The 22253-nt window shown below is 40.0% G+C and overlaps 1 protein-coding gene across 1 annotated transcript in view; it reads left to right on the forward strand.

Annotated features, from left to right (window-relative positions):
• Positions 1–22253, forward strand: part of PTPN14 (protein tyrosine phosphatase non-receptor type 14) — a 71179-nt gene that overhangs the window by 15555 nt on the left and 33371 nt on the right. Inside the window, exons 3-6 of the mRNA XM_036380952.2 lie at positions 14725–14822; positions 16979–17046; positions 19920–19990; positions 21633–21720. Of these exons, the coding sequence (XP_036236845.1) occupies positions 14725–14822; positions 16979–17046; positions 19920–19990; positions 21633–21720 (325 nt within the window). The remainder of the gene's footprint in view (positions 1–14724; positions 14823–16978; positions 17047–19919; positions 19991–21632; positions 21721–22253) is intronic.

Here is a 22253-nt window from a genome sequence, read left to right on the forward strand (position 1 = left end):
GATTTGTATTTTAGTGGATGTTTAAACTTTGACTTAAAAGTAAGAACTCCTTCAAGGCAGACCTAAGATTCAACATTAATTCCCTGTTTATAAAATATTTGCTGAGGAGGGCAAACCCTTCTCCCAGCTGACTTTCTTCAGTGAATGGGGAGCTTGTTCTCTGTGTGTTGGTTATTGAAAGCTGAGCTCTTTGTGCCAGATATTTTAAGAAACTGTTGACGCTTAGATCTAATCTGTTACATTATACTGTGCTTTTAGACCAGAAAGTGAATGTGTTTTCATGTGTGTGGTTGGGCAGTACATATGTAGCAACTCCGAAAAATAGTGTTGCATAACTATAAATACAGCGTAGGATACTTTCAGCCTGCATTCTTGCTTTACTGTGTTTTGAAGGCAATGGCTGTGGTGGTTAGAAATGTTGCAACAGAAATGTCTTGGCATTGGGCAGATTCACATTTATATCTGATCATAAGGAAATAATACTAATTTTATGCTCTAGGGCTTAGTCATGTGTGCTAACATACTGCTTTCCTGATGGGAGCTGTTTCTACATTCAATTCTGGTAGAACAAATGCTTTTGGAGTAATCTAGACTTTTTATTTGACCCTTTTAAATGGAAGCAAAGATTACATTCTGGGGTTCTGCTCTTCTTGTGGAGTAGTGATACCTCATTTACAGAAGTTGAGAGAGTTTCCTCTCTGGTGTTAGATAGCCCAGGTTGAACCCTTCCATGCAGTTATGGTAGTGGAGACATTTGCACTTGGGAAAAAGTGCTTTGGATCTCCTTTTCTTGTCCACCTGGGCACGCGTGCTGTTGGAGACACCGGCTGAGCCTGTGTGTTGGATAAGCAATGTGGATGGCTTTTACCATGGCTGACAGCCATAAATGATTCAGATTTTTAAAAAAACAATTCTGCAGCTGCGTACAATGTGGCAATTTTATTGTCCATGCTTTTGATTTTTACTATGTTAAGGTTTTCCCAAACTTTCAAGATCTTGGAATGAGGTAATGATATGAATTTCAGTCTGGGATTTTTTACATGTTCAGAACAGAACTCAGACTAGATTAGTAAAGGGCAAGTGAAGAAGGGCATGCAAGGTATGATTCCAAATATTTTATAGCTCTCAAAAACCAGAAGGAAAAAGAATACCTAGCTTTACCAAAGAAAGAATTATCATTTTTCAGTAATGGTATGGCTTTGAGGGGGTTGATGTGTGGCCTGTGAAACTTCAAAGATGACAGTACATTAATTGTGCATCCATTTCAAAAGTGTATAAGGAACCAGATGAATAGAATATGTGGATATGTGCAGCAGAACAGAAGAGTCACAGAATCTCTCAAGTTGCAAGGGGCCCATAACAATCACTGAGCCCAACTCCCTGCTTCTGGCAGGACTACCTAAAACTAGATCATACGATTTAAAGCATCATTCAGATGCTCCTTGAACACCATCAGGCTGGTACTGTAGTCACTTCCCTGGAGAGCCTGTTCTAGTGACTGACCACCCTACAGGTGAAGAATCTTTTCCTCATATCCACTCTGAACTTGGAATTACAGAAGACTCATAGAATAGTTTGGGTTAGAAGGACCTTTGGAGGTCATGTCTAGTCCAACCCACCTACAATGAGTAGGGACTAGGTAAGGGTGCCCAGAGCTCCATCCAACCTGATCTTCAGTGTTTTCAGGGATGGAGCAGCCATTACCTCTCTGGGCAACCTCTTCACCACTCTCACTGTAAAGAATTTCTTCATTATGTCTAGACTAAATCTACTCTTGTTTAGTTTAAAATCATTGCCCCTTGTCTTATCATAACAGGCCCTGCTTTGTCCCTGTTTTACAATCCAGGGGTAAGTACTTCCCCTAAGGCAGCTTCATCCCATTTCCTTGTGTCCTATTCCTGGTCACTAGAGGAAGTGACTTTTTATAATTAGGACACAGCTGCAAACCACTGTGTTAAAAATGTGTCTCGATTATATAGACTGCCAGGATTGAACCTTAATTCCAGAAAGAAGAGCTGAGGGTCCATGAGACTGAACCTAGTACTTGAGACATTTTATAATCCTTAAAGAGAAGGAAATACATTAAGCATTTTGAAACTTGCTTTGAAGGTCAAACCAGCTTCTGTTGCAGGAAAAAAATGTTCTTCTGCCTTCCTGCATGGAAACAAAAACAATTTGAGTGGCCTATATATTTATTTTGTGATATCTGACAGGTGAAATGGTGCTGAGACTAGAAATCTGGGCTTCTGCTTTCATCAGTGAAGACCTTGCTTTGTGTATGGAGCTGTGTTTGGATGAGTCACACTGACTGCTTTTTGTTTCTCAGCCTCTGAGGAAACTGTCCTCACCGCTGCTTAGTGATAAGCACTTGTATTAGGAGGATCACTGTGATAACCTGGAGTTGTCTTCCATTTAAATCCAGCTTTTCTTGCTCCTTGGTTTTCTCCTGTTAGATTTCCCAGTGCCGCACAGACACATGGTTGCATATCTGTAGCTGTACTGCTAGCAGTACCCATTCCATGTGTATGTGTGTATTAATGGAAAACCTGTTGAAGGTCTACTTGTCTGATCTGGACGTGTCCCTTTTTCTTGGTTTGTATTTGTAGCCAGTTATCTTAAATAGTGCTGAAAGGAGATTTTTAATCTTGCAGTAATTGGCTCTAGAACCTCATGAAAACTGTGACTTAACCTACTTTTTGGAATGAAGTGGAGAATTGTGTCCTGCTTTCTTTGAACTGCAGTGTCTTAAGGCGTGACGATGAGTCTATGGATAGTCAGCTTCTCCTTACGCAGCTGGAGGACGTGTTAAAAATGGTATTTAACAACATGGCCTTGCTACATCTACTTACACTTGTAAACTCTACAGGAAACCTTCACCTAGGTATTTATTCTTAAAGACTGTATCAGGCCTAAGACAGGATGCAGAGATACAAAGAGCAGAGAAACAAAGAATGGACTTTGTTTTGTAATAGTTTTATTTCTAAATAGAAATAATATTCTGTAGACTGGAAAATTGAGTCTAATGTTTCCTGATGGAGCATACTGCCATCACCATGATGGACAGGGAGTTCCGTCCACAAACTGGGAGGTTTCTGTAAACTTAGTGAAAGTCTCTGCTGCTGGAATGATTCTCAGTAGAATCAGTTATGATAGAATTTGCTCCCTGAAGGTTCTTAGTATATTGTTGTCTCCTTAAACCAGACAGATGCAACTAAAAGCAAATAGAGGGTTTTAGAAAAAAAGATGATAGCTTCAATGTTTTGGTTTAAAGGAGAAAGGATAAAAAAAGTGGAAAAAGGAAAAACACTTGTCATCCCTGGCTGCTTGAGTCATGGAAGTGCCCATCAGCATTTTTGCATCTCCTCAAATGAAGATGAAAAGGATAATTCCTCCTCTAGTTTAGGAATTGAGCTGCTCACTGCCTTTGTCATTTAGACTGTTGCACACTGCTTGGCCGCCCTTTTTCCCCCTGCAGGTGTAGCAGCAATGTGTGTCACTGCAGAGGGAGGTTTCCCACTCATTAGGGAGCACTGTGCACAGGTTGGGTGTTCTGGTGCACCTCACACACTGGCATGTGCTTCAGAATTGTCTGCCAGGGTAGTTTAAGGCACTGGTTTGGAAAGATGGCTGCATTTCCTAGGCTGGGACTGGTACTTTCCTGTCTGTCTTCCCACAGATGCAGTAACAGGGACTTAGCAGTTTCTTCTCAGGGAAGTGCAGACTGCTAGGGGACGTACTCCTTAAACTCTTTGTGACACGCACCACTCCTGCCTCAGTCATGTTGCTACTCCTGATAAATCCTTACAGAGTGAGGGTTGCTCTAGACTTCCTGTGTAGTCAGTGAGAAGAAATGGGCATTTCCACAGCGTGATTCAGGATTCCTCTGTTGTGCATCACTTTCTGCAGGTGATTCATTTTCTCTTTCCTACTGTGTGTTTTGAAAGGGAACTGTGGATCATTGGTCTTCTAAATAGAAGTCCCAGAAAGATGTCTGAAATTTTTCGACAGCATCAGGTAGAGGGTCAAGCCACTATTAGCAGCAGCATGAGAGCAAACACATGCCTGGGTTTTGACTGGAATTTCTATCAGCTTTTTAAATTTTCAGAATTCAATAGGCAATGGAAATCTTGGTTATGGTAGCACTGCCAGTCCTTATTAAATTTATTCAATGTTGACATTTGTACTGCAGCCTGGATCAAACTTTTTCCCTTCTCTTGTAGCTGAGACACAGATCATGAAAACTTAGTTCTAAACTTACCTTTTTCAGTGATCCGAATAATTTTAATTTTTTTGCCTTGCTGGCAGGGTATAGCACTAAAGGCTCTGCAATTGGATGTCAGTACAACCCTCAAGTCTTCAAATGTGTTTAAAAGAAGCATTTGTGTGGAGGTCCTTATACAGCTGAGAATCTCAACAAGAATTTGGCAGAAATCTCAGTGTCGGAAGATGGCAGATTCCTGTGCAGTGAGATGTTTACTGGTTCACTGTTTTATCTTTGGCAGCTGCTTTTGCACTTGATATCTTCAGCTGTTTTTGAAGCTTTTACAAAGAATAATTATTCATTTCATGAAATGGATCTATTTTACCCACCCAACAGGGCGCTGATTCACATATTTCCCTGGCAACATCCCATCGTTATCAGAGCTGTGTTCACTTTTGCAGGATTGCGTTCGCTGGGATGTTACAACTTCCTGGGCTGTGGTTTGGTTGCATGATTTACTGAGGTGTGGGGTGACTGTTTTCAATTATTCCTTTGGAAACACTAGGATCACTCGGGTGTCTGGGAGGTGGAAGCAATCTGAGTTTTCCTGTTTTCTGCTGGCAGTGATGCTAACGTAGATGTTCCAACAATCTTTTCGCAGGAATATAAGGTGTTGTACTGACGACCTATAGATAGGCAGCAACTTCACTGTGTCACATTTCAAGCAGTGTTTTCTTTTTGCCAAGACAGATTACTGTAAAAGGCAGTAGCCAATGGACTGGATTTTAACTCCACACCAGGTAAAATTCCACTAAATCAGTAGAGCTTTCTCAGACATTGATTATATGAGTTTGGGACGCTACATAAAGGTTTCATTGAGAAGGTTTTGTAAATGAGCTCTATAAATTCATGAAGAATGTTTCACTGCAGGCTCACCAGAGCCTTTTTTTGGTTTGTTTTGTTAAGTTCAGGCTAAGCACACATTCTTCTGTAAGTCTGAACGTGTTCACTTGCTCTTTGAATAAAGTAACACCTGAATACACTTGCATGCTGCTCTGCACTCACAAAGCAATTATTTTGTGATGTGCTTCTGGATACTTACATAGGCATGCCAGTTGTTCACTGGTATATGTGCTCACTCAGTTCAGCATTTGCATCAGTGCACAGCAGAACACATTACATTTAGCCAGACAAACATAGTGGACTTGAGTAATTCCAGAGTTTAGAGCGGTATGGATGGAGAGTCTTTAAAATATATATTGAAAAATAAAATGGGGCTTATGAGGTATATACATTGTATTTTATTGTTACAACTGACACAATGTGGGGAAGAGAATGGAGCAATGAGAACTCTTCATGTTTGTTTTGCGTCCAAAGAATAGTTATGTCTGTACTTAAGCACCACTTAAAAAAAAGTTATCTATTTATTTTCAGTATTGCATAGTATGAGCTTGAGTATATACATTTGTTCTAGTTAACTCACCACATTTTTTTAGCATGATATTCTAACCTGCTTGGCCATTAACCTGGCTGGCTACCAGGAGAATTTTCAAAATGTTGACTCATATTGCTTCCATATGTAGCTTAAACCACCTTTTCCCACAGTAGATACAGCTTGAGGGTTAGCTGCCTTGTTTTTCAGGGCAGGGAGAAGCATATTTTGAACTGAGTCAACACATACGAATAAAGGAAGTAAATATGAGCTATTATTAACTTTTTGGGGTCTAATCTCATTTTTGCCAAAATCTAGTTCCAATTCAGGAAAGACCAACACGGATTTCTTGTGCTCCTCTTCCCCAGGAGGTTAAGCACTCTTCAGCCTACATAGCCATGGCTTATCTTTGCACTTTTGCATCTTTGTGAGGATGAATCTTTGCTGCTGCCATTTCAGGATTTTTTTGGATTTATTCCACCTGGAGATCTGGGGGCATGAGTTGCTCGATGTGTGTGGGACCTGCTGTTGTGAGGATGTGACTAACCAAGAGGGCAGTGACACACAGGCTGCATGCCATGGCACCTTAGTGAGCACCTGTATGTAGGTGGGGCCCATGTGTGCTTGTAGCTCCTGTTCTCAACTGGAGCCCATGCTGTGTGTCAGGCACCAAAGGACAGGTGCCTGACACCTGGGAGAATTGGTTTATTATCCAAAATCCTGCATCAAAGCAGTAGCTGCCTCTGGGACACACAGCTCAGGCTTTGGAGGAAGAGCCCTGGGACCCTGTATGGGAATGGGGAAGATTGTGTTTGGGGGAAGGTGAAGGTGGAGGCAGCAGTTGAGGAAGATATTGTGGGTTTGCACTCAAAAAAACCCCAACCATGTTGTGAAAAGTGATACGTGGCATTGCTGTCATTCACCTACCAGACTCAGTCCTACCTTTTTTTTTTTCATTTTTGTGATCAAAAAAGGATGTGAAGCTAAAAAGAAAGAATAGTTTCCTGAGCTGTAACCTTTGGATCTCTGTTGCGAAATGCAAGTGTTCTGCTCAGTTCAGGAGATATGAGCACATAGTTGAGCATGTTTTCAAGCCTAGGCTGAACAATAACACTTTTAGCATGTGTTTAAAACCCAAACCAAATGGATACATGGCTTTTTTCAAAGATGTGGATAACAAACTTTTTGCTCTCAATTTTTTTATTCTAGTGTCTCTATGTAATATTTATACTTGCATTGAATGTTTTGGGTTGGTTTTTTGGTTGTTTTTTTTCCAGTTAGAAATGCTAAAATACAGATTTCTTTGCATTATATGATTTTGTTTTGCTTTACTTTTGCAATCCCACTCCAGCTTTTATAAAGATGAATTCTATGGTGGTGTCACCAGGGTTTGCTGGACTCCAGTTGACTCCAATTTGCAGTGACCAAACGTAGCCTTTTCTAAATGAAAAGGCTCAGAAGACAAGAGAATATGGCTTCCCTGGTGGTTTTTTTTTTACTCTAAAAGGCATGTCAAAGTTTTGTGCTGTATAATTCTTTAGGTATTTGGATTAACTCTGATAAAATTATAGGTGGTTGTAAGGGAGTTTATTGTGCTTATAAATTGTAGTGGGGCTCCCTGTAATTTGTTATAATTAATTCAATAGTTCAAGAGCAGAAAATCAAGATCAGGTTGTGGCATGCCTTCCTTTCTTGCAAAAGCATGCCATTACTGGCCTTTTTATTTAAAGTTTCACTTTGTGCTTGTGGGTTTATTTGAACTTGGAGTATGCAAAATGCATAATACGCTCTTAAAAAAAACGTACAAGTACATAGGATGGACCTTTTGTAGTTGGGGGGGTTCTGTTTAAATGTAGAGAAATTGGTGGATACTGTAGAGCTGCATCTGGTGGCTAAGCCTCTCATGGAAGGAGTGCGTGTTTTGGAAGGCTTGTGTCATGTCTGCAGGCTGCACAGGGCCTGCTGCATGTCTGTGCTTGTGGCCCATCAGAAATGGCAGGAAAAGAAAACCACAGGCAGAGCACTTCTTCCCTGTGTGCACTCCCTCTCTTGCTGCCAGTGAGAAGGCAGTGTGAGGCTGTTGTGCCCTGGCTCCTTGCTGAGGGCTTTGCTGGCTGTCCCTTGAACTCTGGGCAGCAGAGAGCCCCAGCAGTTTGCTATCAGGCTACACTGGAAGCATGTACTGCTTATATGGGACAGGTTACACTGTGTTACCTGTCCTGTGTTACTTTCCTAAACAGTCAATGTCCATTTGTAATATAAACATACTTTCCTTTAAGCTCTCTATTTTTCTGCAGAAATTTGGCGTTATTGACTAATTCATGCCAAAATAAAAACTGCATTGCTCTTAAAATACTTTGCATTTACTTCTGAAATCATGTGCCAGCTGTGTAAAGAGCTGGAGGAGGTGAAGACTTGGAATTTTAATTGTCTTTTGGGGAATGCAAGCCAATTAACAACCTTTCAGTAGTCAGCTGTTGAAATGGAGGTGGTAAACAACAGCTAAGCAATGCACAATTCTCATCATGCTGTCTTCAGCTGTGCAAAGGTTTTCCTGTTCTAGTATCCTTAGCCAGGAGCTGACTGTGGAGCTGGCCCTCAACCTTTGGAAGGCACTGGCCTTTGGTAGGAGCCTCACTGGTCAGCTGTGGTAGCTGGCTTTTCACTGTGTGCCTCAGTGCAGCTCACCATCAAGCCAGGCATCCAGGCTCTGCATCATTTGTCCTTATCTCACAACCTGCACATCATAATAAATGGAAAGTGACCATCACTGTGAAGTTAGTCTGTTGTAGCTAAATCCCCTCTTTTCCCCTTCAATTATAATGTGTTGCTTTTAAAGAGGGAAATTGAGTGATCTGGAAGTAGGTGATAGGAACTGTGTTTTGATCTGTTCTCCTTTTTTTCATTTAAATGTGTGAATATGATGCTATCCCAGCGTTGTTCTGTTTCATTAGGAAGGGGAATGACACAAATCTTTCCATGTATTTTTTTTGGTTTTAGTGTCAGTCATGTTTTCCATCCAGCTGCTGGAGGAAGCCAGGATGTAGGCAGTTGGATGCTGCTTTTGAAGAGTCATTTCTCAGTTACCTGAAGCTAGCCTTGACCTACCCTCTAAGGTTGCTATGATCAAAGAGCTCTTACCCTGCAAGATGTTATGACTCTGTTTTTACTGTTGGCATTGACAGTTTGAGCTTCTGAAGGAATTTCCTCCTGCATGTGGGACAAAAGCTCTTTCGTCTCCTTTGCTCTCTTTATCTGGCAAGTCTGCTGATCTTCCTGAAGGTCTGTGACAGGGTGTGGTAGACTCATTCTCAACAATACCCTTCCAAAAATATTACCCTTCTATTAGTGGAAACACTGTCATTGCTTTTTATATTCTAACACAAATCCCAGGTAAATGGCTGTTGTCTAGAACTGTGAAACACCAGGCTTTTGCTGGGAGAAGTTGATGAAATTCCAAAGGAGTGAACTAGAGATGGTGTTTATCAACAGCATCTAAGTTTTTAAAGTGGCAAAGACGAGGCATTAGCTCTATGTTACTGAAAATGACATCATGGATCTATGTATCTCTCTTTTTAAAGTGTCTTTAGATTAAGATGTGCTGATTGAATCCTTGCCTCCAAAATGTGTTTCAGCATGCTCAGGCTCAGAAATCATAGCACCATCTTTGCCAATATACTGATGTTGCATTTGAAAAGACCAGTCTTGTCTGCCTGTCTGCCTTCCTTACCATATAAAATCCAGTCCAAGTTTGCAAGTCAGATTTGTTGCAGAATGATCCACATGAAATAAGCTGCATCCAGTAAGTAGTACTCTGGATTGAGACTTGGGAACAAAACCTTAGATGTCCCAAATCTGCCTTGGATTCCTGCCCAAGTTTACATGAGTAGCTTCACCAACCTCAGATAATCTATGAAATTAGGCTAATGATCATTAATACATTAAAGCATGTTTTTCTCAAAAAAGCTACCAGTAAGAGTTAAGTAGTAATACAATTCTCTTAAATATGTAATAAATAAATAGAAATCACTTCTTGGTCATTATTAGGGAGTTCCTTTTGTTGCCCTGAATAGCCAAGTCATTCACTCTTCTTCCTCAAAGGCTGAGAAAATATATCCTCAAAATAAAAAATGCGCTTCTATTTCAAATGTGGCATATAGTTATCTATGGAATCCTGTTGCTAAATAGTATAAAAGCCAAAATCATGGCAAGTTTTAGGTGTCAGGTGAACAATAGACACATCCATATCAAAGCTGGTGCTTAAAATAATTTTAGTAAATGATAAAAGACTTCTGTTCTGGAGAAACCGCTTCCCCTGTAGGCACATTATTGCATAAGTGTACATTGCAGCGTCCCTCCTCAGAAATATATTACCATACTAAGATAATCTCAAATGAGCTGACTTGGACTGTTGTGACTCAATGAGACTTTTATTGTGTTCCTAATTTTAGAAGGTTGTATTGTACTCTAATTGCAATTTTTTTTTGAAGTTGGAGACGAGCTGAAGTTCTTGAGCTAAACCACTGGTGGACCAATCTGTTTCTCCATTGAGTCTTAAAGGTTTCTTCTTTTGGAGGTATGAAATGGTAGAGCAGTTCTCTTTTCCTCCAGAGAAGTTAAATTACATAGCTATGTAGTTATCCAATAGATAGGCTTGGTGCCAAAATGGTACCTAATGAGTTATAAAAAAGTTAGTCATGCCAGTAATAGCATCATTAGAAACGATTGTAAAGGAGTTGTACCTCTTGGGTAACTAATACATGTTTTATAGTGCTTTGTGTATTTTCAGATGCACTCAAGGTAAATATTTATTGGTATTGAAACTGTGATGTATTTATACTGGCTCAAAATTTCCAAATAAAACAAACTGATTAAAAAAAAACAAAAAACATTTTAAGTGTTTCCTGCTGCATTGGAGGTGCAAACCCTCCCTGATGTACAGAGAAGGAAAGTAAAACTTGTTGAAAATAACAAAAATCCAGACAGGTCACATTGCAGTATTCAAACCGTATTAAACCTTTTTAACGCAATACTGTCACCTTTTTGTATAAAATATGCATTTAGATTGTAAATCCCTGGGACAAAAAGAATTTTTTGTTCTGTTTCTTTACATTTCCTAGCAGAGTTTGAAGCTGCTTACTAAGGCTAGTGGATCTGATAATATTGAGTAATGATTAAGGTAAGGAAGTATTTGCCTTGTGGTTCTTTGTGGAAGTCACTAGTAAGAAAATCCTGAAGATGCAGTGCAATTACTCTGCAAACTTAACCCATATTCTTACTTTTGTAAATCATCCTTTAATTTCTCTACAAAAACCTCACTTCTTGTGTTGGTCAGGCCAGGTTCTGTGTGGCTTGTGATATATGAAATGTTGGTTGTTGAGGAGAATAGAAATCAGTGACATTCAGTTATTTTCTGTGTGTATCGAATAGCAACAGGGATTTTACATCATGTAAACAGTGGTGATGGAAGGGTGCAATGACTTCAGTGACATTATACAAACACCCACATTCTTTTTTGAAGTGACAGGAGAGCAAATGTGAACCCTGGTCCTGGGGGAGGTACATGCAGAATTGTTTGAGCAAATGGAGTTTGCCTACATTTATGCCGCTGTAGCAGAGTTTGAATCTGGGTATTGCAATTAAATTTTAAAATAGTACCCTTATCTCCTGCTCACTAATACCTATTGGGTTTTGGTGGGCTTTTTTTCCTTTAATGGTATGGATTGCCAAAATGCAGATTCTGGAGTTGAGATTTTGTCTCACAGTCATCCAGTTGCAGCTTCTTCACTCTGTAAAAATGTGCTTTTTGATGCCATACATGCAAATATACTTCCAATGTTTTGTGTGTTGGCTAAATAGAGTTGTGGGAAATGATATCCTTTTAATGATGGCTTTGTTCAGACTTGTTGTCCACTCCCATTCCCCTTGGAATTAGCTACAGGCTGGCAAACTGCAGTCGCCTTTATTATATTAAATACACAATGGCTCTGCTAGTAAAGTTTAACCCAAAGAGAGCAATGAAGCTGAGAGATTTCAGCTCTAGGCTGACTCAGCTATGGTGGTGTCTGCTGCCCTGCACTCCTCTGGTATGCCAGAATGGCTTTGTGATTAAACCGTCATAAATCTTAACTTTGATGTTTTCGTCTTTTATTTTTTGGGGGTGCAGATTGCAAACTTCTCTTTTTGTTCTCTTTTCATAGGCTTTCCCAACTAAACCACCTAATAGAAGGCTTCTGAAATGCATGTTTTTATCTGCTGTCCTGGAACGACTTTCCTCAGTGAATCTATAGCTGAAACATTTTTAAAATGTTTGATTTCCCTCAAATTATAGATCTACTTTTGCAATCCAAGCTGACAAAGAGCAGTCTCAGTTAGCATAGTGGTATAATAACAGCATTTAATTCAATTTCAGATGGAGGAGTATCAAATCCCTGACAGAACTTGGGCCAGTTGCTCCTCTCTGTTGGCTGGGCAGGGAGCCTGACCACAGTTTTGCAGCATGGCTAGCCATGAATCTGTGGCTGGTGGAGTTATTAGAGCCTTCTAGTGGAGCTTCCTCCAGGGTATCCTCCTCCTCTGCCTTGACACTGGAATTAGCCATCCCAGTCCATGCCTGGGGACAGATGTCCCAGTTCATGCTTTATTTGGACACCATGAAAAGACATGTCAAGGGACTCTTTAGGTGGATGTCACTTGTCATTATCAGTCTGCGGTTAAAGGGGAAGCAGGTACCAACCACAGGTTTCTGCCTTAATCTTCTTCAGATTATCTTGGCAATTCTGCTGAAACAGGTGCCAGAACCACAGTAAGTGATTGCATTTCAGTGAGTTTGCCTGTGAGAAGTGGCAACTTTCTCCATGAGATTTTTTCCTGACAGATACACCAGTTAATGTCAGAGCACTAATTGTGTACGTCCCTTAAACTCTTACTGCATGCTGATCTACAATATATGATAAATCCTAAACTCACTAGATGATATTTAAGGTCCATTCCAACCCAACCCATTCTATGATTCCATAATGTTATAGAATATTCCTAATAAGATTTTTAAATGTGACCCCTTCCTGATGATCAAGTGAAACACCTGTAAATAGACATCTTTCTCAGATTGTGGGTGCTGTCAGCTGTCTGTGAATGTGTAACTGTGTGAGTGTGAAACTCAGAGTGTGAGTGTGTATGTGTAGCAGTGCGTGTGCTCTTTATTTGCCCTAACATTTCTAACATCAGTGTTGGGGGAAATTTGTGAAGACAGCTCTTGAGAATTCCACATTGTCCAAGGCAGACACTAAGCAATGTTTCCTCCTTGCTTTCATCACATTCCTATGGCAAGTCAAATGGCAATTCAAACCCCACAACAATGTTTCTTTGAAAACCTAAGTCATAATATTTGATACTACAGTAACTGCATTGGCACTGTATTTCGTTGATGCTTACCTAAGTAATCCTTCCTGTGATTTGTCTGTAGTTGTGTGGACACTGTGGTTGAAATCATGGTTCCTCTACAGCTGGTGACATTCTTGACTTCTGTACTGCTGGGATGTCACTATAAGATTTGACATTGGTTTGAGTCTCATGTAGCCTCTTACCACTCTGTTTTAACAATAGCCTTATTTTTATGGCAGATCCAGATTTTACTCTCCTTGTTAGACTAGAATACATAACTCGTGTGTATTTGTAGCATGGACCCAAATAGCTGCTTTTGGGATTACAAGTGTTAAGGACCAAATTCATCCAACATTTGCTCACCTGCATAGTTGATAAAGCAGCTTATGTCAAGCTTCTATTAAAGCATGCATGTTTTCAGAGTTAGGATTTGGTCACTGCAAAGGAGTGGAAAGAAGCTGATTTGTCTCTTGGACCGAGCAAGTGTGAAACCTGGGGCTGAGGCACAGGGCCCAGGCTGAGAAGCTGCATGCTTTTCAGCCTGCCTCTCTCAATCAAATTTCAAAAGCCCCATCAGATTTAATCTTTATTGGGCTGTGTGAAAGCCAAATTTGAGCATTTTAAATGAGATTATATTTTTCTTATACCTCAACACAAACAGTAACACTTGCAAGCATAAAGGCAGCACAGTTCATGTTCTGTGGGTGATGTTGCAGTGGTTCTCCCTTCTGCTGGGGCTGGGAAGGTCGCTTACACTCCAAAGCAAGGCCAGAACAGCTTCTCTGGGGAGAGGTTCGGAGGGAAGGTTGGATGTGGTTGTAGCTGAGCACAGTTAGGAGTTTGCTGCCCACAGACTTTGACTGCTCTTCACTGTATGCCTTGCAGAGCTTGCAGTCTCTGGGATTGGCTGTGTGCTTGTGTACCAATTCTTTCTATCCCAGTTTATCTCAAGCAATTATTTCCTAAATCCATGGCATTTTAAGTGGATGGCCTCCACTTTCAGTTTCAGAGGGAGAGCAGGCATGCAGCTCTAGGGTGCAGTAACCTCTGTGCTGCTGTGTCTGCTCACAGCCTGAAAAGCCCATTTGTTGGGTTTTGAGGTTCTTGATTTGGATCACCCAGGTGTACCCAGGGGTTGGAAGCATGAGGCTGAGCACACACATGGACTGTGCTAGAAGCTGTTTGCTTGGTTTGTGTGTCTTAGTCATCCTTGCATATGAATAATGCCAATTAGAAAACCTTTTTTATGGGCCATAGTTTAAGGTAAATCAGCAGACAAAGTGTATAGCTAAAATTCTATTTCTTCAATCAAAATGGTGAAAATGGATCAAAAACAAGAGAAGAAACATGGAAAAGCACCTTTTTGCATTGGAGATTGCATGGTCTCTATAAAATTTACAAAAGAGGTAATCTTCACAGATGTCCCTCTTCTATGTGATCTGGGGAACCCAAACTAGAGCCTTTTATTTTCCCTTTCATCCATCTGGAAGCATTGCAAAGGTAGGGATCATATTGGTTTGTTATGGTAATGAGGAGCTTCTGAAGCTGGGTACAGGCCTGCTGTTCAACAGCCCAACCTGTTTGGGGTGATTTTTTCCTTCCTTTCCACAGTCTTTTTTTTCCCTATAAGAAATGTGCAAGCATATAGATACTATAATTTGTGCTCCTTTTTTTTTTTTTTTTTTTTTTTTTTTTTTTTTTTTTGTAGATATCAGTATTACCTACAGGTGAAAAAGGATGTTCTTGATGGGCGATTGATATCCTCATTTGAGCAGGGGATTCGACTGGCTGGTCTGGCAGTTCAAGGTAGGATGATGTGACCCCATAGCCTCTGTCCAGGAATGGCTCTTGTGGTCTTGTGGTTTGTCCTTCATCTTGACTGGGCACTGAGGCCCTGCATGACTCCTGCTCACAGCAGCTGGGTTTCCAATTGTTTCCAAAGTGCATGGGTGGACTGCTGTGGATGAAACACTCACAGCCTCAGGGTGGGAATGACGGACGACATCACAGTGCTTAACTTTCCTATTTCTAAAATTCATGCAAGCAGATCTCAACAAAACACCAGTTCTTCCAGCCCTGACCACGGAGTACTTTGCAGTAATGAATTTGCTTCACGTTCTCTGGTTTCAAATGCAAATTACATCAAAAAACATGTCAGCAGCTTTAATTTTGCCTTTAATTAAAATCTCATTTTGCTGTATAGTGCTATATGAAGTATGAAAGAACACATGACCATAATTGTTATGTGAGTTATAAGTTAATAATAAACTACTTCTTACAATATGATTTTTATTCTGAGACTCCTAAGGACATCAATAAAAGTAGGATCATAAAATGTGTATGTGCAGAGGAAGAAGCCCTGTATTTGGATAAAGTATGTTCCAGTCTATCCACAGCTGACTATGAGAACTTGAGGCAGAGTTTCAGCAGTGATGTTCTCTACATGCTCTCTGATGAGTGGGAAGCGGGAAGTATATACATAATAGCAAACACAAGGATCTGATTCTTGACAATTAAAGGTTCAATGGAGAGAAATGCTTTTATGGTCTTTTTTTAGAGCAGTAGAAACACTGTGTTTGTATCTTAAATCTTTGCTAAAAATTGAAGGGAAAATATTTCTTGTCAAATCTTGAAATGTTTGTCTAATAAAGGGAAATATGTGTATAAGATTCCATAATAAATCTTTTAATTTAGGTAAATGAAGATTTTCCAGTGTGTAAGTAAGGTCTGAATAGATACTGAATATGTTTTTGGAGCTTTTTCCCAATTTTGAGATTGAGTCAATCCTACTGTTCCTGACCTTGTATTACTTCCTTTGTCCTTTGCATGTGATGCAACCAAAGGTATTTGAAATACTTATTTCTTTTAAACTTACAGACTCTGTTTCATGCCCATTTTGATTTCTTTCTGTTTATGTTAAAACATAACTCTGAGGTAGAAACAAAATGAAACTGCATTTTTGGCATCCTGCAATATGTGAAATTGTCTAGTAGCTTTGAAAGAATGTTTAGATAAAATGATTTATGGTGGGGATTTCCAACTCCTATAATATGAGAATCTTGTAGATGGCGTTTGATCCTGTTCAATTAATATAAAATAAAAACCTCCTGGCAAGATACTCTTTTGATATAAGCTGTTGTATATTTAACAGATAGATAAATATAGGCATTGTTTGGGGTTTTAAAATGTAGTTTAGCCTATAGTAAGCATTTCCAAAACTCCACGGTCTCAAGGACATTTGGGCAAGAATCCTCAGCCTGACAGATGAGGGAATGTGAGCATGGAGATGAGTATCTTTTGGAGAGATGTAGAAGAAGCAGAGAAGTGAGTAGAAAGATGTGGGCCAGTCAGTTAAACCAACACAGTGCCTGCACTGCTAGGTTGGCTGCAGAAGGATAAACCTTCCCCTATGCTGGCTATTGACAATTTTTAATAAAACTGACCTTTAACCTTTTTAGGTTAAACCTAAACCTTTATAGGTTTTTAACCTTTCTAGGTTGTAAATTAATGTTTTGTTCAACTGTATAGAATTGTAGCAGAGTTAGGTTAAATTTTCTATTTTTTGTCTGGTCAGGATTGGAAATGGTGGAGAAGCAAAAGTGTGCACAATTTTTAAGAAGGATGAGCAATCCCAGCGTTTTTTTAATGGGGGTATGATTTTAAGAAGGCTACAGAAAAACAAGCTCTTGCACTCCTGATGGTTAAGCATTGCAAATAGTCATTATGTTAGGGATCAAAGAAAGAAATTACTTGTTGGCTGTCACTTGATCTCTGGTAATAACACTGTTATTTTCAGACCTCCATGTTAAAAGCTAAAGTACAAGCTAAAGTCTTTGTGCTGGGCTGTGGCTTCAGAGAGAACTTGCCCACTTGAAACTAAGCATCTGTGCAAAGGTTGAGTATGGTCTTGACATGTGTGGAAAGTGCCAAAATGAGTAATTGTGTTGATTTTTTTTTTCCAGCGGATTTTGGAGACTATAATCAGTTTGAATCTCATGACTTCCTCCGAGAATATGTTTTGTTTCCTATGGTGAGTTCCTTATCCCTCTCTTTTGTGGTCTTTTGAATAATTTCTCCATGACTCAGAGATGGCTTTGTTGATAACAGAGTAAAAGCACCAGCACTGGACTAGTGAAAGCAAAATTTTCTCCCCGAAACTTGATTGCGGTTGAATTATTCTATGCTGTGGAATGTCAGCCCATTTTCACTTGCTGTTGAGCCTTCACTAGGAACTGGTGCCCACAAAAGAAACGGGCATCTTTGAATAAAAAAAGGATTTGCAGCTGTTTTAGAAGGTGTATAATAGCAGTACTGTGATATTAGCAACATGGCACATCAGGGGGATGTAAGGGCTGCTGCTGTAGTAAATGTTGTGTCACAGGACAAGCCATGCAGCCACTCCTGAAGAGAGTGTGGATTTACATCAGCTGACTGTTGCACTCAAGTGAAGCCTGAATCAGGTCTTCTCAAAATGTTCTCCAGGGACATTCGCTGTAAATTCAGTTTGCATTTGGAAACTAGCAAATAACTTGAATGTTTAGGGAAGGAGCTTAGATCACTAATGGTGTTGGAAATTTGGTGACAAATGCCAAGCACTTGCAGTCTGTGACATTGAGATTCTCTGGGAGGATGAATTAGAGAAGAAATAAACCAAAACAAATGCCTGTTGAAGCTAAGGCTGGCTTTGTCTTAGATGAACAAGTCCATCTGTGTGAGTATTTAGTGTAATCTTCATAAATATAAAAGATTATGGAATTCTTTCCAACTGGAAAAAATATCTGGAAGCAGGGTGGGGTTCCCATGCCCTGAATGTAGCTGCCTGGAAGTTAAGGCATCTGGTTTCCCTCTGCAATTAGTGGAGCAGTAGAGGGAGAATGATTCATCTCACTGTAATTTGAAGGCTTGAGAAGCATTTCATCCTACTTACCCATGCTCTTTGCACAGGAACTGCAGTGGACAGTTCATCTTAAGTCTAAAAAGGTGACATCTGCCTGGTGTCTTGAAGTGAAAGTGCGAATTTGAGCCACTAGATAGTTCAATACAATCTGAAAAAAGCAGAAGGAAGATGGGAATGCACAGAGATCTGAATATGCTTTATGTAGAATATACATGTAAAATGTGGCTTCAGTATTAACCTTTCACTAATAAACTTCTGTTATCTTTTCTATGGAGCAGAATTTCTTTGGTTAGCCATCTTATCTATTGATAAGTAATTGATGATCTTGTGTACAGTTGATGGCTTATGAAGTTATGTATGATAGCCTAAATGGCAAAGAAGATGGCTGAAATTATGGTATTTCAAAGAGTTTCAAGCCCCCTGCTGTGAGGAGGGACACCTCCCACTAGACCAGGCAGCTCAATGCCCCAACCAGCCTGGTCTTGAGCACTGCCAGGGATATACTGGTACTATTTTTCTGTTCAGAAAAAAATTAGGGGAGGTTTTAGGTCTGTAGATAAGCTTTCAGGTGGTTAATTTCTCTGTGGTTCAGCAATTTACTCTTTGAGCCCATCTCAGACCCTCTATTTTTGTGTCAGCTGCCTCCATAGTGGTGTGGTCAGCTCTCCTGCTTTGCACGCTTACCATCGCTTTGTGGTATTTTGCCTTTCATCCACGCAACTATTGCTAAATTTAAGAAGATCAGCAGAGTGTCTGCTTCCTACACCTTCAGAAGTCTACTCTTAAATCAACTGTTTCTCTAGACATTTCTTTAACTACTTTTCTTTGCTCTCCTGGGGAGGATGGATAACCTAAAAGTAAATCTTTCACTGCAAGTTCAGTAACAGTGGCTGAGTGCTGCAGATACAAACGAGTCCCTAAGCAAGCTGGGGGATTTGAGTGAATTTGGGGCATAGAAAAAGCCTCCGCTGAGAACATTGCTATAAATTCATTAGTGAAGTGAGCTTGTGGATGAGGGAGGGGCAGCTGCGTTCGTGCTGTTTGATCTTGTGAGGCTACAATATGTGTCAAATGGCATTTCTTCAGCAGTGAAAAGAACAAAGTTATGTACACAGTACACCCCACAGGTGTGTGGCTGTGCATAGGCATGTACCATGCCATTTTTCATTAGCACACTACCACTTTCACATTTTTTTGTGGCAGAAGCAAATATCAGAGGGGAGGGCCCCATTGAGCAAGAAGCAGTGTATTTAAGTACATTACATGCAGCCTTAAGGCTTTCTTCAATAAAAGTAAGAACTTTGAGGTTTTGCAAGAAAGTTTTTCAGCTTCCTTTTTTTTGGCCTTGAATTTATGAGTAGACTTCCTTTATTAACTTGCTCCCAATTATTTCAGAATTGTTTCTACCGCATGTTATTAAATTTGGAGAGTATAAAAATTTCTGCTCAGAATGTGTTGCAAGCATAAAGTAGGTTTTAATGCATCTTGGAAGAAGTAGCAAAACTCAATCCCTTTAACGTGAAGAAGGGAGTACCTGTATGTTGCAGGACAAAAAAATACTCAATTTTCCATTTTTTTTTAATTTTCAAAAAATACTCATGAATTCATTTTCCATTTTTCCATGGTCTGTGTATTATATTGTTTTTAAAAGGTATATATTATTTTGTAGATTTCCAAATTTTTTAAGGATTTGTTCAGTACTTATCCAGGAAGAGGTCTGCACTCTGTATTCTGTTCTCTGTTTTGGAATAATAAAGACCCTCACCCCATTTTTAACAGTATCTCTTTACCCTCTCAAAAGAAGGTAAAAAAAAAAAAAATCAGAGTTTTGTGTTCTTCTCACATATTTTCAGCATCCCATGCTTTGAATTTTCAATGCGGTCAGTGATAGGTCCTCTCTCTGTTACTACAAGTCTTGAACTGTCTGCTGTCATAATTTCTGTCTGCCATATTATGCTCTCTCTCTTTGGCTGACTAGTTTTTGATGCTGCTTCATGTTCTTACAGGATTGGACCCAGGATGAAGCTGTCCTGGAGGACTTGACTCAGAAGGTTGCTCAGGAGCACCGAACTCACAGGTGAGCTTGACATGATAAAGTTTGTGCTATTTTTTAAAAATTTTTTTATCATCATTCTAGTACTTCCCTGCCTCCCCATGCATTCCTGGCAGTGTTTAACTAGCTTATCTTCATGTTGCTATTATGCTTTGTGTCACTGGATTTTTAATTAGTCTATCACAGAAGATTATCTGCCTCTTGTAAACATAAAATGGCTGAGGAGCTTAATCCCAAATAAACGAGCATTTACACCCTTGAGTTTAATGAGCATGTGAAACCCTACTGGTGCTATGCAGTTGACTCCTCTCTCTTTCTGATTTCATTTAAATCCTGATGTGAAAGACCCTGTGACTTGATCAGTGGTGATCCGAGAGCCTCTTTCAAGAGGAGGGGGATACAAATGCTCTTGGTGTAATGGAAATGAAAATAACAGGAATTGGGTTTGAAGTCTCAAGGAGAAGACACAATATAGTGTTACCAGTTAATGAGCCAGGAGTGTGTGCATTAGTGCTTCACTAAAAAAACCTTCTTTGTGAGCAAGTGTCTTTCATGTTGTCCAGGTGTTCAGTGGTGGAAGTGTTCAAACCTCTAGAGTGCTGTTATGGGAAAAAATGGCAGTGCCCACATGTCATATGCAATAGGAATATTATGTGAAGGATGCTGCATTCCCCATTACATGAGAGAAAGTGGTTGTAAAAGGACAAATACCAATCCCTGAGTCTAAGGCCGTTCTCAGTTTTGAGTTTCAATGCAAGCCTGGGCCTTTGATGCAACCAAAGGAATAGCTTCCAAGCTGGTCATGAACAGGCCTGGTTCTGTTCTCTCCCTGCCATGGGCTGCTTGTGTGATCTTGGTTAACTCACAGACTTGAAAGGAAAGATTTCCCACCTGCTGTGCTCTATAGTGCTATTTCTGCAACACAAAGAGCAAATACTTCCTATCACTTCAGCAGGTAGATCATATTCCACCTCCCTTCTCCCAGGTATTTGGTTCCTATATTTCTGCTTGTAAGCTATGGTAAGGAGGAGTAAAGAGGAGAAAAATTATTAGTGGCTTTTTTTGGACCAACCTGCAATCTATTCTGACCTGCTTTTGAGAATTGAAATCTGTTTGAATTCCTGAGCCGTGACAGGAGAGTGTGTAGACACATGTGTAAAGGTTTTCAGCTGGTTTGTTCTCTCTTATGAAAGAGAATCTGTTCAACTTTTGGATTTAGTGCCTGTGTTTTTGAACAGCCAACTTGAAAATGTAGGTCTTTCCTTTTAAGTCATTTTAGGACACTTCAGTGGCCTTGTATAATATTCAGACAGATTAGCACCCCTATGGTTCAAGTTGTCCATCCAAAACTATCCACAACCTGGTGGTTTAATAAAGCCTGGAGAAGATTTTGTGTGGAAGAAGCTGAGTAATGTGATCAGTTCTGTTTGTTCCTCCTGTCATTTGAAGTGTGCTTTGTACCTTAGCTTAGTGACATTTAGTAAAATTTGCCCCCTTGCTGAAAAGGATCCTAATGTTGAAAGCTATCGTTGTGTTGTGCATTTCTAGGCAGCATTTCCAAAGTGTCTTCTCAAGTGGTTTGTGAAACTCACTTTTTTTTTGCTAGTATTTGTGTGTGTGTGTGTAATATTGAGCTATTCACTGCCTTTTGTTAATGTAATTGCAGTGGCATTACAGCAGCAGAGGCTGAGCTAATGTACATCAATGAAGTGGAACGTCTGGATGGGTTTGGACAGGAAATTTTCCCTGTGAAGGTATGTCAGTGTATATTATAAAGGAACCTCTGAATCAAACGATGCAGAACTCTGCAGCAACCTTTGGTCTGCATCCAAGTCATGTTTGTCCGAAAGAGACGGGACTTGTTTAACTGCTTCAGAGGGTGAAATGACTGCTGGTCGTTTGAACGGACATTGCAACATGAGGGTTACTTAGGCCTACAGTGCTGCTTCTCTTCCATGAAAATCCTTGTTACAGAAGAGGTTGCTATGTTCTAGGGTGTACTCTCTTGGGAATAAGAGATGATCCTTGCTTTTCTTTCATCTGCTGTCAATGGGAGAGTGGCCAGGGCAAATGAATCTCAGTTCTGGTCATCTTTAACTGGATAGGAAAAGGAGACCTTGTCTTTCTAAGTTGCTACTTACCAACCATTAACTTCACTTTTCCTTAATTTCCAATGTGTGCATGCAGGTCCCCCATGCATTTTTAATAAGTGGGAATTTCAGGGATTATTTTGCATTTGTAGTCACTTTCCCTTCACTGGAAGTCCCATCCTGCCATGGATTGTCTG

This window comes from Molothrus ater, chromosome 3, assembly GCF_012460135.2.
Source record: "Molothrus ater isolate BHLD 08-10-18 breed brown headed cowbird chromosome 3, BPBGC_Mater_1.1, whole genome shotgun sequence".
Taxonomy (NCBI): domain Eukaryota; kingdom Metazoa; phylum Chordata; class Aves; order Passeriformes; family Icteridae; genus Molothrus; species Molothrus ater.